General features: G+C 34.0%; 2 protein-coding genes across 2 annotated transcripts; one reads left to right on the forward strand and one right to left on the reverse strand.

The window, feature by feature from the left end:
* The first annotated feature begins 4,167 nt into the window (after window positions 1-4,167).
* On the forward strand, window positions 4,168-5,578 carry LOC144848958 (uncharacterized). The gene is made up of 3 exons (XM_078705911.1): window positions 4,168-4,823; window positions 4,932-5,037; window positions 5,147-5,578. Exons 1-3 carry the CDS (start codon window positions 4,168-4,170, stop codon window positions 5,576-5,578), a joined length of 1,194 nt encoding a protein of 397 aa, XP_078562037.1.
* Window positions 5,579-5,662: 84 nt separating this feature from the next.
* Window positions 5,663-6,490, reverse strand: LOC144849232 (uncharacterized). The gene is made up of 2 exons (XM_078706292.1): window positions 6,393-6,490; window positions 5,663-6,248 (listed from the first exon to the last, which is right to left on the reverse strand). Exons 1-2 carry the CDS (start codon window positions 6,451-6,453, stop codon window positions 5,698-5,700), a joined length of 612 nt encoding a protein of 203 aa, XP_078562418.1. The 5' UTR covers window positions 6,454-6,490; the 3' UTR covers window positions 5,663-5,697.
* Between the last annotated feature and the right edge of the window lie 8,108 nt (window positions 6,491-14,598).

Here is a 14,598-nt window from a genome sequence, read left to right on the forward strand (position 1 = left end):
GGGAGATCCAACACTTGTCATTACGTACATTCGTTGATACTAAAATCATCAAAAATCTATCTATAGTAAATCATGAGTTAATTCCAAATTATCAAGAATCATTAATTAATCAACAATAGTACATACCGCTAATGAATTTCAATGTTCTTCTAGCTAGCATCATTTTTCCTATTTCATGACGATTATTGGATTTGCACCAAATACTTCCAAAATATATATAAACATAATTTAGTTTTACGCTATTTTAAGAAAATTTTAGTTTTCGTAAAAGGTTACTGACCTCTATAGTTACATAGCAACTGTTGTATCAATTAGTTTTTAGAGTAAGAAATACATATTATACACATTTGTAGTTATTTAGATGTTATTGGCAGGCATAAATACATAATTAATTCAAAATACTTAACATCATTTTTCCTATTTCATATGACGAAGTTTCATCAAATGCATCGGCAATTATGGAATAAGACATTGCAGTTAATAATTTTGTTAGGACAAATTTGAGTTTTTGTAAAAGGTCAATGACTTTTTGACCTCTAGTTACGTATAACTGTTGTATTAATTGTTTTTTTTAATGTATATTAGTAGGATATATATACTCTACACATTGGTACTAAAGCTATTTAGATATGATTATAAAACAATGGATTATAGGCATAAACGCTACCCCCTACCCCAAAATTGTTTACATTACATTTGATCAAGAATCAATTTTAATAAGAATAGTACATCATTACTTTTAAAATTCTTCTAGTTAACATCAAGTTTCCTATTTTATATATCGATAGGTACAGAAAAAACACAATTTTGATTAAATGCATCCACAATTATGGCGTACGATATTACAGTTAATCATTTTTTAAAGGAAAAAAATGAGTTTTTGTAAAAGGTCAATAATCTTTTGACCTCTAGTTATATAAATAAGTATTGTATTTTGTTTTTTTAAATTGCATATTTGAAAGAAATATGTATTCTACACATTGATATCAAGATTATTGAGATTGGATTATAAAACCACAAGTTATGGGCATAAATGTTACCCCCTACCCCAAAAATATTTACGGAATAAAATCACTATATGTTGTTGAGATTACGTAAAAAATAATGTGTTCCAATGCTTCAATTTTCGGTGACTTTTAATATGTCATTCTAAACTACATTTGGAATGAAAAAATCAATGTTTTGTTACTATTGCAATTTGTGGTGGGTTTACCTCTAAATATCACTAGATTGACTGGACTATATGTGTATGTCTGTCTTGAAAATGTTCTTTGCTGCGCATTATTGTTTTGAAATCAAATACAATGTCCAATTATCCACTAACCATTATAATTTATCTATTTATCCAGGTATTCAGTACACATCATAACTAGTGACGGCAAAACGTTCATGGTACCAGAGGATATCCCATTTTAAATCAATGTTTTTGATGCTAAAGGTAATTTGAATTGTACATACATTTTCCTTTTAATATGCCACAAATGATTATTTTGGTTACTGTACTATCACATTATTTGATTAATATCGAATGTATGTAACCTTTTAAAATTGTATTATTGATAATATTATCACATAATTATTAATCTTTAGGTCGATGCCATTAATTGCAAATAGAAATGTGTTCGTGCCAACCAGAATATACCTTTTTTTTACATTGCCACCTTTGGCCAGCAACACCTACACACATTACTGTTAGTTACTCATTAGCCCCTTTAAAATTGATGAGAACCTGTAAACTTGAATGCCATATTTCATCTAAATCCTTCTGTGAAGCGATTATTCAAACAAATAACTTAAAGGATTTTTCGTTTGTGCCAATTTTCAAAGTTCATACCATTTTTTCATATTTATTTTATATTTTATTTTATTAAACCTTATTTAGTGAGGGTGACCCTAAACAGCATAAGCTGACAATCAAGGAGCCTTCATATAAACATTATAAAAAAACATATATGGAAAAAGAAAAACGATGAACAATGTTTTAAAAAACATAAAAATATATATTATATGACTAAAAACTAAAATTAATGCATTATTATTAGGCATTAGTAATCTTCATTTTTAATAATATAAATTTTAATTGTTATTTTTCACTGTTTCCTTTTGGTAGGCCAACAAATTAAAAGTTTTAGCTAAAAAAGAAACACTATTTCAATTTCATCATCATTACAAACTTACTACGCAACAATTTGTTGTAGAAAGGTGTTCGAATCTATTATATGATGTACTCATTGAATATAATATAATTTATTGCAATTTATTCATCCACAGCTACAGAAAATGAAACAATAATTGCTGATGGTGAGTTAAACATCATTTACTTGATATTTAATGCAACCAAACAATTTGTTGTAGAAAGGTGTTAATCACATTTATGTTATGGTAAAAAATGTTGAAAATAATAATACAGTATATAGGAAACTGAACAATATAATGCTGGTAATCAAGACATTCATGATTATTTTACTGCAAAATGTTTTTAAAACCTGTATGGTTTTACACTGTTATTTACTTTTTTAGTGTATTTATTTATATTTAAGTTTTATTAATGCTGTGTTAAATTGTCATTCTTATTTCATAGCTGCAGAAAGCATAAATCCCTTAACCAGCCATGCTCGATGATGGTGAGTTAAGTTGTTGATATATTGAAAATGTGTATTTAGTGTTTATCAAAATGTTTATATTTACTTTTCTTTGTGTTATTCTTCATAATGAACATAATTCTTCCATAGATGCTGAAATTGAAGTCTTAATTGATTTTGTTAACACATTTAGCAAACCTACTTAAATTTAAAAACAGCAACACATACAATGAATACAATTGTGTAAGATGTGGCAGGATATGAAATGACCTATGATCAATACAGTGTTATAGTGGTTTAAAAAAAATAAAATTTAAAAAATTATTTGATACTTAATTGACCTTAACATAATAATATACACTAGAATAAGTTTTTATTAAGTGCGCTTGTGCATAATACAATTCAAAGAAAACTTTTAAATATTGTAGCACATACATTCAAATTAGAGAGCAGGGAACCCCAAGAAAATGTTTTAATTATTAATGCCTAACTGTTTTTTTTCCCAGAAAAAAATATAGATTTACAGAACATTTGTTCAGAGATTGTGCATAATAAGAAGACTGAGTTGCAAGAAGTTAAGAAGCAGAGACAAAATATTACAACCCTGATAACAATCAAATATTGTTTATTATTTGCATGCTTGTAAAACTTGCTTCTTTTTTTCAGGATTTTTTCTGCATTTGAAAAAATATTAAAAACGAAAAAGAAAAAAGGACGATTTATATACCACGTAAAGTGGGTTGGCTTCAAAAAACCTACCTGGGAGGGAGCCAAAAGCAAATGTTCCAGAACACTTGAGGATTTAAATTACTGTAAATAAGGTGTGAAGTTTACAAAATGCATTTATAAATGTACTTTACCCATTTTATCTCTATGTTTTTTTTCATCTATATTAAGCTGCATTTCATGTTAAATTAAATCTTGTAATTCATAGTGTTTAAAGTTATTTTACTACTGTATAAGGTAAATGATGAATTCTTCTTGTATGATGTTGTAATAGGTTTATGGATAGATTTCTTGTAATGCCGTGAAGAATTTGAGATTGGTTTGCTAGGAGCCAGTGAACTGCCATTAAATTGACCAGATGACTCAAGGGGTTTGGGTTATGATAAAGTCCACACTATTCTTTTTTGGAATAGAAGACATTTCTCAACTTTATATTTTATGGAACACAGATATATTTTATTCTATTATATTTCATTTACTACAGGTTCAAAAGAGATTTGTGAAGTATTCTAAAAAGAAGAGATTAGAAGTAGTATAGAAGCAGGAGTCCATGGGTGCGTTCGAGCGACACTCCGTTCAATTAACCGTGTAGCGTAACCGGTGACCACATGGCCTTACGCAGCGGGAGGTACTCCCGTTCGAGGGACAAATCACAAATTTTACAACCGGGTAACTTTAATTACTCGCTGGAAGTATTCCATAAGGTCATCCATGCATGAGTAACCTGTAACCTTTGTATCCCATCATTCCATTCGTTGTTTACATTCATTTTCCGATATATCGACGAAGTATTTCATAAAGTTATTCCTTAATTATGGTGTATTTAATGTATCAACAATTTGTTGCAATGTTTATCAACATGATGAACACACTAATGCGGATTTATGTCGACGGGCTAAATGACCAAAATGAGATGAACATTGATGTAATACGGTACAGACGGATGCGAAGACGGCGTGCACGCCGACAGGTTGTACTACAAGTTAGAGCTCTACTGTTTAGGCAGCGACATGCAGCCCAACCACGTGTCATGGTAAATCGATGTTCGCAGTGGTGGGATGATGCAGCCCATCGTGATGATGTATTTTGGAAAAAAAATTTTCGAATGAATCAGGGAGTGTTTAGAGTACTTTGTGACAGACTGGCCCCCAACCTTCAAAGAAATGCACTGAATGGATTGTCTGTCGAGAGGCTTGTTGGGATAACGATTTGGAGGTTAGCAACTCCATGCGAATTAAGAACTATATCAAATTTATTTGGTGTTGGAAGATCTACAGTTTGTGAGGTAGTCCATGAAGTGTGTGGTGCTATTATCGATTCAATGATGGAGGATTACATTGTTTGGCCACAAGGAGATTGTCTGCGACAAGTTATGAATGGTTTTCCACAATGTGCTGGTGCTATTGACGGTACACATATACCAATAATTGCACCAAAAAACAACCCAGCAGATTACCACAACCGCAAAGGCTGGTATTCATTAATTCTTCAAGCAGTCGTTGATAATAAAATGAGGTACGTAATAAATATGATAAAGTTTCTCTGTATGCCAACTGTAAACTATCTATAGATTGTTTAGAATGTTACATTAATATAGGATTATCAACACTTTGTTTTCACCAGGTTTACAGATGTGAATGTTGGCTTTCCCGGAAGGGCACATGATGCACGAGTGTTTAGAAACTCTGCATTATATGAAAAAGGAGAAAATGGAGATTTATTCCCACAGGTAAGTTGGGACTGCACTGGTAAGAAATGTAATTCAAAGAAATCCTGCAAAATAGTTACACACTCCACAATATTCAAATTAATTGATATAGATTCACTTTTATTTTCAGTGGCACAGAGAAATAAATGGTGTGCAGATGCCACCAGTAATTCTCGGTGACCCTGCCTATCCATTATTGTCTTGGCTCATGAAGGGATTTTCAGAGGGTGCTAATTTCCGCCAAGAAGAGAGGGTATTTAATTATCGGCTAAGTCGCACAAGAATGGTTGTTGAAAGAGAGTTTGGACAATTAAAGGGACGCTGGCGTATACTGATGCGAAGGAATGACTCTGCCTTACGTTTCGTTCCAAAAATGGTTACAGCCTGTTGCATTTTGCACAACTTCTGTATTGCTGAAAATCAAGCATACGATAATGATTGGAATGAAGTTAATGAAGATGAAGACATTTACCGCAACCATCAGCCACATGTTGATCCAGTCAATCATGTTGCTGTTAATGCAGGCGATATTAGAAATGCATTAATTCAATATTTTGCATGATATTCTTCATGTTATTACTTGTATGGTATGTCTTTTTATAGAAATAATTAAACAGTTGAAAAAGTATAATTGTACGGTAAAAAGAACACTTTTACTAAAGAATTAAATTTTCTTTGGAGTTACATCAAAATAAAGCTTTTTGTTTGATTGGAGTCATTTGTCACTTCATTGCATTGTGCTTCTGTATCCATTTGGCGCCTTGGCATTTGTGGTGTCACAGCTCTGTTTAAGGTAGTTGAATCTTCTGTTGGTGGACGTGTCAATGTGTGTGGCCGCTTGAGTCCAATGGCTCTTGATCGTGGTCGACAAGCCGGTGTTGTCTGCAGTGTTTGTCGTTGATGGTTTGGGACTGGTTGTAGGTTTGGGACTGGTTGTAGGTTTGGGACTGGTTGATAGCGTCCTATTGGTGTATGGCTTGCGATTGGTGGCTGCTGCCATGCTGAATAATGTTGTTGTGATGATGGTTGCTGCGACATGTACCTCATCATGTCCATCATGCTCCTTTGTTGGTCCATGAAGTCTCGCATCATTCGATCCTGTCGCTCCATAATTCTTTCTTGCCGCTCAGCCATCCGCTCTTCAAACCTACGGTCTTGCTCTTCACTTAATTCATTAAAACGGTCAAGAGCAGATTCAAATTTAGTTTTTTTCTTTTTTTTGGTAGGCTCTTCTGCAAAGATGGATTAAATGTTTAAAAAATTAGGTAAGACAATTAGAAAATGTGGTTTTTTTTCAGGAACTTGAACTTGTTTTAAACTTTTTATGCAATTTATAAAATTTAAAAGACCATCATATGTAATGTGATTTTGCATACCTTGTGGTCTTGCTGGTGGTGGGGATGGTGGTCGAATATTCAGGTCATCATCTGGCTCCATGTTTTCATCAGCATCATTTATTACATTCTCGTTGGGATTGTTGTCGGGAATGTCGTTGGGAATTGCATCGGGATTGTCTGTAATAAAAAATATATATTTTTAAGTAAACTCTCCCCCTTTTTATTGTTAAAAGTGTCAAAATATTTAGGCCAGAAGAATGCGTTATTGGTGGTGTGTCATGTTAATATTAACAATATTATAACAGTACAACCAGCCTGGCGTCTATTATTGCCGTTAATTTTATAAAAACAATATTAATACCTAGGCCCTAGGCCTAATAGCCTGCATGTTTTCAAAAATTCTGATAGCAATGGCAATATAATTTATAAATGTAAAATGTATTCACTGCTATTGCTAGCACACCTCTAAGCCTATATTTAAAGGTTAAAATACAATTTAATTTTATTATTATTACTATTAATTTTTATTTATAGGCTAGCCTAGTAGGCTAGAGCCCTGCTGATGCTACATGGTAATGCTTACCTTCATTTACTTCAACTGGCCTAGGATTAGGACGATTGTTGTCAAGTACAAATGCAGGATTGTGTAAATCCCTTGTCCCCAAAATCCGGTCAATGACATCATAAAATGGAGACGTCATTTTTCCCCTTCCCGACAGGTTATTGTTGTCCCTGGCTTTTGTGTACTCACAACGTAAATACTTTAGTTTGTTTGTCACCTGTGTGACGGTAAAAACAACACCAAACCGGTCAGTAATTTTTTCGGCGATGTTCTTGTAAATGTTGCCGTTCCGTCGTGTCCCGTCCAACTGCCTTTGAACACGATCATCCCCCACAATTCTAGTAGGTACGCTACGGAGTTATCGTTCCAAACAGCCATTTCGCAGATACTCTCAGTGCAGACTGACTTCCTTGGCTGGGCGGTTACCTAGGCCTACATTCTTCATCATTTCGCGCAAAATTTGGTGTCGAATTTTATCGATTTCACATTATTGCCATGGCGACGAATATCTGGTAGAACCATTAACATGATTAATGACCAAACGAAGCGATGGTACACGGTTAGCTACCCACCAATTTGATGGTCAAAATCGTCACGGGTGGTCGAAATGGTTTTCTCATTAACACACTCGTTCGCGCACACACGGCATTCAACTACCGGGGAATTAACTGGTACTAGCACTGATATTTTTTGTGCTCGAACGTACCCCATAATGCCCTAATTCATGGGGAAAATCATGGCAGGTTAAAGAACTCTAAAAAGAACCAATATTTACCTGTAGCCTGCAGTTAATTTGCTTCTCTTTCAAGTAGATTTCATCATTGTTCACAACAGGAGATTATGTATTTGACAGTAGAAAGAAAGAAAGAGCTGTATGTCAAATTAAACAATGTAATGAAGGAGGAAAGTAGTGGTCTCTCTGTAATGCTATTAAGGGGAATGGATGTGAGGCTGGTGACTGAACCAGGTATGCTTTTTATTGCCAAAAATCATTTAATTATAAATCTGTTAGTCTATAAATATTAATAATATACAGTACAGAAGATAAAATCAATTATGAAGGATATATCACATGTATTGTACAGTATTCCTGCTTTAATTTCTATAGTTCAGGTTTTAGACTTTATGTTTCTATGATTAAAAATAACTGACGGATTTTCCTTTATACCTAATGCCATTAACCTGTACAATGCAAAAGTGAAAAGAAATTGATCCAGTTTTACTTGCCAACTAAATTACATCTTACAATAATATCTTAATATTACATTTTACTGCATGTACATACGGTTATTTTATTGATAATGGTACTGATGCTTTAAATTTTGTATTATACTGTGCCATAAAATTTTGATGTTTTACTGATTTGGCAACACACATCATTACGATGTTAACTGCATGGGCTGGCCTGGTCCTGCTTAAGCTAGTCTGGCTATTTTAAGACAGGAAATATTTGTATTTACATAAGCAATAAAAAAAGATGAAAAAGTTTTATGGGAATGATTTTTAATGAACTAATGATGTATTGACTTTTATTCTAAATAGGTTTTGCAAAGAAAGAGCAATTATCTTTGGACTATGGTGCGGCACAGGCAAGCCGGTGATGACCTCGATTGTGTCGCCACTAATACCGACGTTCAATGATATACACGAAAAAGGTAAATATTTATTTTTTATTTCATCTTCATTACTCAGTATACAACCGCAGTAACAGCACGTCATGCACTATAAACATTTTACAATAACTTGTTGGTAACATTTCTTAACCTATATAGGTATTAATGTATGTGGGCAAACATTTAAAATCCGGTTACTAGCTGCAACCATGGACTTGCCGGCCATGTGTATGACCAAAAATATGGCCCAGTTCAATGGCAAATACGGTTGTGGCCGTTGTGAAGATAAGGGCACAGTGGTTAAAAAGGGGAAAGGGCATGTAACGGAATACATCAAGAAAAAGGAAAAACCAACTGCTAGAACAAAAGAGAGGATGGAGCGACAAGCAAGAGAAGCGTTTGCGGCAGATAATACCGATTCGGTAAGTGAAGCCTCAAAATTACCTCATCATCTTCATAAATCACGTTTTAAATATTTAAATAACATTTCAAATAGGGCCTATGTTTTTTGGAGGAAAACAACTTCATTTTTACGGTTTATCAGTAATTTCGTTGTAGATTGCACGGTCTTTCGTTTTTTTATTATTTATTCCTCGTTTTCATTGTTACACAATGTAATACAACTTTTAATTTTAACGACATTCTTTTTGCATTTTGTGTTATGTAAGTAAATGGTGTAAAAGGTCCATCCGCTTTATCTTTCATTAAGTATGTGGACCCGTCAAATCACGTACAGGTAGATTATCTACACGGAGCCTGTTCCGGGGTGATGAAGGCGATGATGAAAATGTGGATGAACAACACAAAGGCATCATATTACATTGGCCACCGATGGCACGAAGTAGATAAACGATTGCTAAACCTAAAACCCACCGACGAGATTACTAGGTCGCCCAGGCCGGTTGCAAAGAACTTTGCAGTTTACAAAGGTAATTGTTTAGTCATCTATAACGGGAGGTTTCTATAGAATAAAATGAGGCTCAACAAAATAAAGATAAACTTTATCGGGGTAATTAGTTTATTAACATACTGCTCATGACCCCGTAACTAAGGTTGCATAATTCAACCATGGACCTATAATTATAGGTCCATGATTCAACCAAAAAGTTGCAATAAATCTTATCTTATTTTAGGTTTATTTTGGAAAACAATCAGATTACGTTAAAAACCCTTGTTTCCTTTGTTAAAACCCGATGTGCAACGTCGTAGAAATAAAAAATGTATATAAAAAAAAAGATTTATACGAAAGTTTTTAGGCGTTTAATGTATCTGAAGGTCATAGTTCATTGTTTAACGACGTTAAAAACCCTCGTTTCCTTTTTTGAAACCCGGTGTACAACGGCGTGTCATAAAGTGGGATTTTCACGAAAGTTCATGATTATGTGCAGCATAACAATAAATTACGGCGTTTTTGTACAACAATAATTATAAATGTAATTAAAAGAAAAGTTATGTAATATGTATAACATGATTTTTTCTTTATCGTAGGAAAACCACGGTACAACTGTCGTGTTCTTCTTGTAACCTCTCTATAATTAGGCCACCAATGAAAACAAATCATGATTGATATTGCTTAATAGTATACAAATAATGAATGTTTATGAGTGTAATGGTACAATTAATGGCATGAGGTGAATGATGAAAGGTTATATATCAACGAGGCAACGCCGAGTTGATATTAACCTTTCATCATTCACCAAATGCCATTATTTGTACCATTACACGAATATAAAACATTCATTATTTGTTTTATATAACATCTAAATAGATTCCTGTCATTTGAATCAAATAAGGTAAGGTAGCCCTAGCCAAAGGCCCACATTTCATTCACATTGATTGAAAACAGTAACATTTGGTTTTTAATATTATATTAAATGTTATATTTATATGGATTTTATAAACACACCTACTTTAGTGTTAATTATGTCAACAAACGACCAAACAATCTTAGGCCTAGCAAGGCTAAAACCCCTAAACTAGGCCTAGCCTAATACTAGCATGGCCTAGGCTAGACCATGTAGCCATGGATTAAAGAATAGAAGGATATGCATCGACGGTGACATCAAACGATTTTACAACGCGCTTGCCTATACTAAAGCACTGCTGCCAATCAAACAAACACGCTCATTGAACTCCGTGTCTCTAACCGCGGCCCTCTGTAAAACGCTGCGAATCAACTGTTACCTTTTTTGAGACCAAAACGTAACCATGTAGAAATCGTATGCGCAGTCTGAATGTTCTATTGACATGTCTGCGTCGATGATTAATTGACAACAACAATATATTGCTGAATAATTCTGTTTTAGTTTCATCACAATCGGACTACGAAAAGTTCACTTTCTTACGACTAGTAATTTTAAGTAGTTAGTAATATTAATAAAATATGCAATTTTTATATTTGAATTATCATTATTTGCCTGCCATCTTCTGTCATTAAAAATTGCGTTAATCTATAGAATATTAAATTATGCATTTGACCATGTATGTTGTTAGCGTGGCCGGTGTTCACCCATACAACAATCGTGTTTTTAATATATGGCTAAGCAGTGGTTTCTTCATAAATCTCCTTAATTATCGATGTGATTATATTTAAATTGTAGTGCCTGGTGATTGGCTAGTGGTTATGTCATCCACACCACATCCAATCATCGGGTCTAATTGAATGAAAACAGCGATCCCTGATCCGGGATTGGCTGGCTATGTATAGTTGCGATTCGTTTATACCTAGCGGTCGTTTTGAAAAGTACACGCAGGGCAAACTTAATCACGAAAAAACGAAGTACCTATTATTATTCACACAAGAAGTAAGACAACGGTGAGTATATAGATCATGTTTACACGTTGTATCTACTACACTTAAGATTAGCCTAGGCCTACCTAGGCAGTATCAATGTCGGCAAATCATATGGTTTACTAGTAAGCCTAGAAGAAAAGGCCTAGGCCTAGTATCCTTGCTGATTTTGTAATTTTACATGTAGGGCTAGGCCTAGGCCGATACAACAAATAGTTATTGTCTCAGATGTAGGGCTACTACAGGTCATAAAATGCTACTTTAATGTCATAAAAACATTAGCGTAGATCAATCGCGGCAGAAACCTATACTAATTACAATTATAGCATTTACAATTCCTCATCAGAAAGGTTATAACTAAATTTGTCGTATGAATTGTTCGTCGCCGTTGTTGCTAGCGCTAAAACATCATGCCACCAAAGAACGCGCGAAAGAAGCGTAGCCAACAAGGTTAGATGTCGTTGCACATGTGCAGTAAACAATATATTAGGCACGCGACCGTTTCGTTGTTACCATGCGGTTAATTAAACTGATAACATTGTGGGCGGTCCGCGGTCTGTCGGCGAGAGTCAAGGAACCCTTGATCTCACGTCGATGCATATCCTTCTATTCTTTAATCCATGATGTAGCCTAGTACTACAGTAGCTTGGCTGAAAGGCAAAACTTCGACAGACAATTGGAACTTATCTAGGCTAATTATGGTTTTTCCAGCAATTCCACGTCTTGTAGGAATGTCCCCATTAATTAATCAAAATCCTAAAAACGATCTAAGGCTAATTTAAATGCCTTTCTGAATGAATTATATATGTCCAAATCGTACACAAATATCTGCTGCTGTTGCATATCTCGCGGTGGTGTTTACAAATGAAACTGAGACCAGACGACAAGTGGCGCTGTTGTATTTCACAGTCATTTGTATACTAGGTTTTTTTTCATCCGCGAAACGTTTTTTTTTTCGTACACAAAATTTAAAAAGAGAAACGAAACTGAGGCCAGACGACAGGTGGCGCTGTTGTATTTCACAGTACAGAGCCATATTATAGGGTAATTTGTATACTAGATTTCTTTTCATCCGCGAAACGTTTTTTTTTTCGTACACAAAAATGTTTCAAAAAGTACTATTAAACGATCGTTTAATAGTGCGTACTATTGCACGCCATGTGACCCACAATCGTCCAATCAAATGACAGGAATTTATTTAGGGGTTATATAATAGGCTATAACAGTTCGGATCCGAAATAATATGATCGTATGAAAAAATGTTCGGTAAAAATTTACACATAAAGGCCTCATTTAGGCCATATACTTGTTTAGCGTCACCGCCTGGCCCCTGTATTTTGGCCCGCCTCTGATGTTTTTTTAAATTTTTTATTTAACAATTTTTATGACGGAATTCGGCCAAGGTCATTCAGGAGATCGTGTTTATAAATGCCAACGCAATTATTGGCATCGTGTCATCGGCCGTTGCGGAAGAACAAAGACTGCCATGTAGGGGTGTAACTAAATAATTGTTTGGACCCCTATGTATAGTTGAGACACGTGTTAAACGCGTAATTAAGCAAGCGGACACCCCTCTGTAATTAATAGACTATACAGGATTGTGTTGCTATATCTGAAAATGTGGTGGTTACATGATAAAAAAATAAACATTTTAATTAATATTCGTATTACGTTAGAACAATCAAAATTACATAGAATAATTTATACTATTAAAAATTATTGTTTATGGTTTAGGCAAAGGATTTATCAAGCAAGTAGGCCTATAATATAATTAAACACGTGCGTTTTATCAGCGTATTAAATTTGACTCTCATATACGGGCGCAGCACACAGGGTGATCTCAACCATCCCTGAGAAAGCACTTCGATCGTGTCATAATACAAACATACATCAAACAAACATTTAGGCCTAAATAAAGTTGTACAGAAAGGAAGACTTTTATATAAAGGTTGTTATGCGTGGTATCTGAAGATCATAACTCATTGCTTAACGACGTTAAAAACGTCGTAGAAAAGAAAACTATAAAAATGTTGTTAGTATTTGAAAATCGTTCGTAACTTAAAACTAACAACGTTAAAAACCCTCGTTTCCTTTGTTAAAACCTGGTGTAGAACGGCGTGTATAAAGAAAGACTTCCATAAGAAAGTTGTTTTGTTGGAATATCCTTAGAAAATGAACTCTAATATATCTATGGAAGATTGTAGCGTATACTTAACGACGTTAAAACCTGATGAACAACGGCGTACATAAATGATGATTTACATAAGAAAGTTGTTAGCTTTTGTTGTAATATATAAAGATATTATAGGGAACAATTATTACCTCAATGGAAGATCGTAGCTCATTGATAAATGATGTTAAAACCCAGTGTACACCGCCGTAGAAAAAAATTGTCCTTAAAAAAAGTGTTTTTTTATATTTTAAAAACGTGGCTTAAAATTAACAATGTTAAAAACCCTCGTTTCTTTGATTAAACCCTGATATACAACGTCGTAAAAAAAAAAACTTCTATAAAAAAAAGTTGTGAGACGTTTGTATTTTAAATCGTAGCTTAAAATTAACAATGTTAAAAACCCTCATTTCCTTGATTAAACCCCGATATATAACGTCGTAGAAAAGAAAAGAAAAAAAAAGTTGTTACTATATTTTGTTGTATCTGTAAATCGTAGCTAAAAATTAACGACGTTAAAAACCATTGTTTCCCTTTTTTAAACCCGTAGTATAAAAGGAAGATTTATATACGAAAGTTGTTTAAACCCCTAGTTTTTCCCTGGTGTACCACACGTCGTAAAGGAAGATTTCTGTACGATGCGTTAAGGTATTTTTGTCTGTAGATTTTAGCTCATTGATTAACGACGTTAAAAACCATCGTTTATATCCAAACAAGGCTGATTAATACACTAATATATATATAATACATTAATACAATACACCAGCCTGCCCATGAAGTTCGACCACAGATCTTGTTGGCTTCGGCATTTGCCGCCGTGAAAATTAGCCTTGCATGTCATTTTTAGCCAAGCAATAAAATGAACGATCTTGATTGGTCTAAATCTTTTGAGGCGGAGCTAGAAGGTCGACGACCACCACAGCATTGTTTACATACATCTTTGACATTATCGCGTTCCCTAAGCTTTATGAGGTAATTAATAAACAGTTCATTGTATTCGTAATCGAATCAATTAAGAGCTCATTAAGATAATTGGATTACGGTGATAAACATGATAATTAAAAACGCCCTAGTTTACCCAAGTTTTACTACGGCTATCAACGGTAATT

Source organism: Antedon bifida, chromosome 7 (assembly GCF_963402885.1).
Source record: "Antedon bifida chromosome 7, ecAntBifi1.1, whole genome shotgun sequence".
In the NCBI taxonomy this organism is placed as follows: Eukaryota; Metazoa; Echinodermata; class Crinoidea; order Comatulida; family Antedonidae; genus Antedon; species Antedon bifida.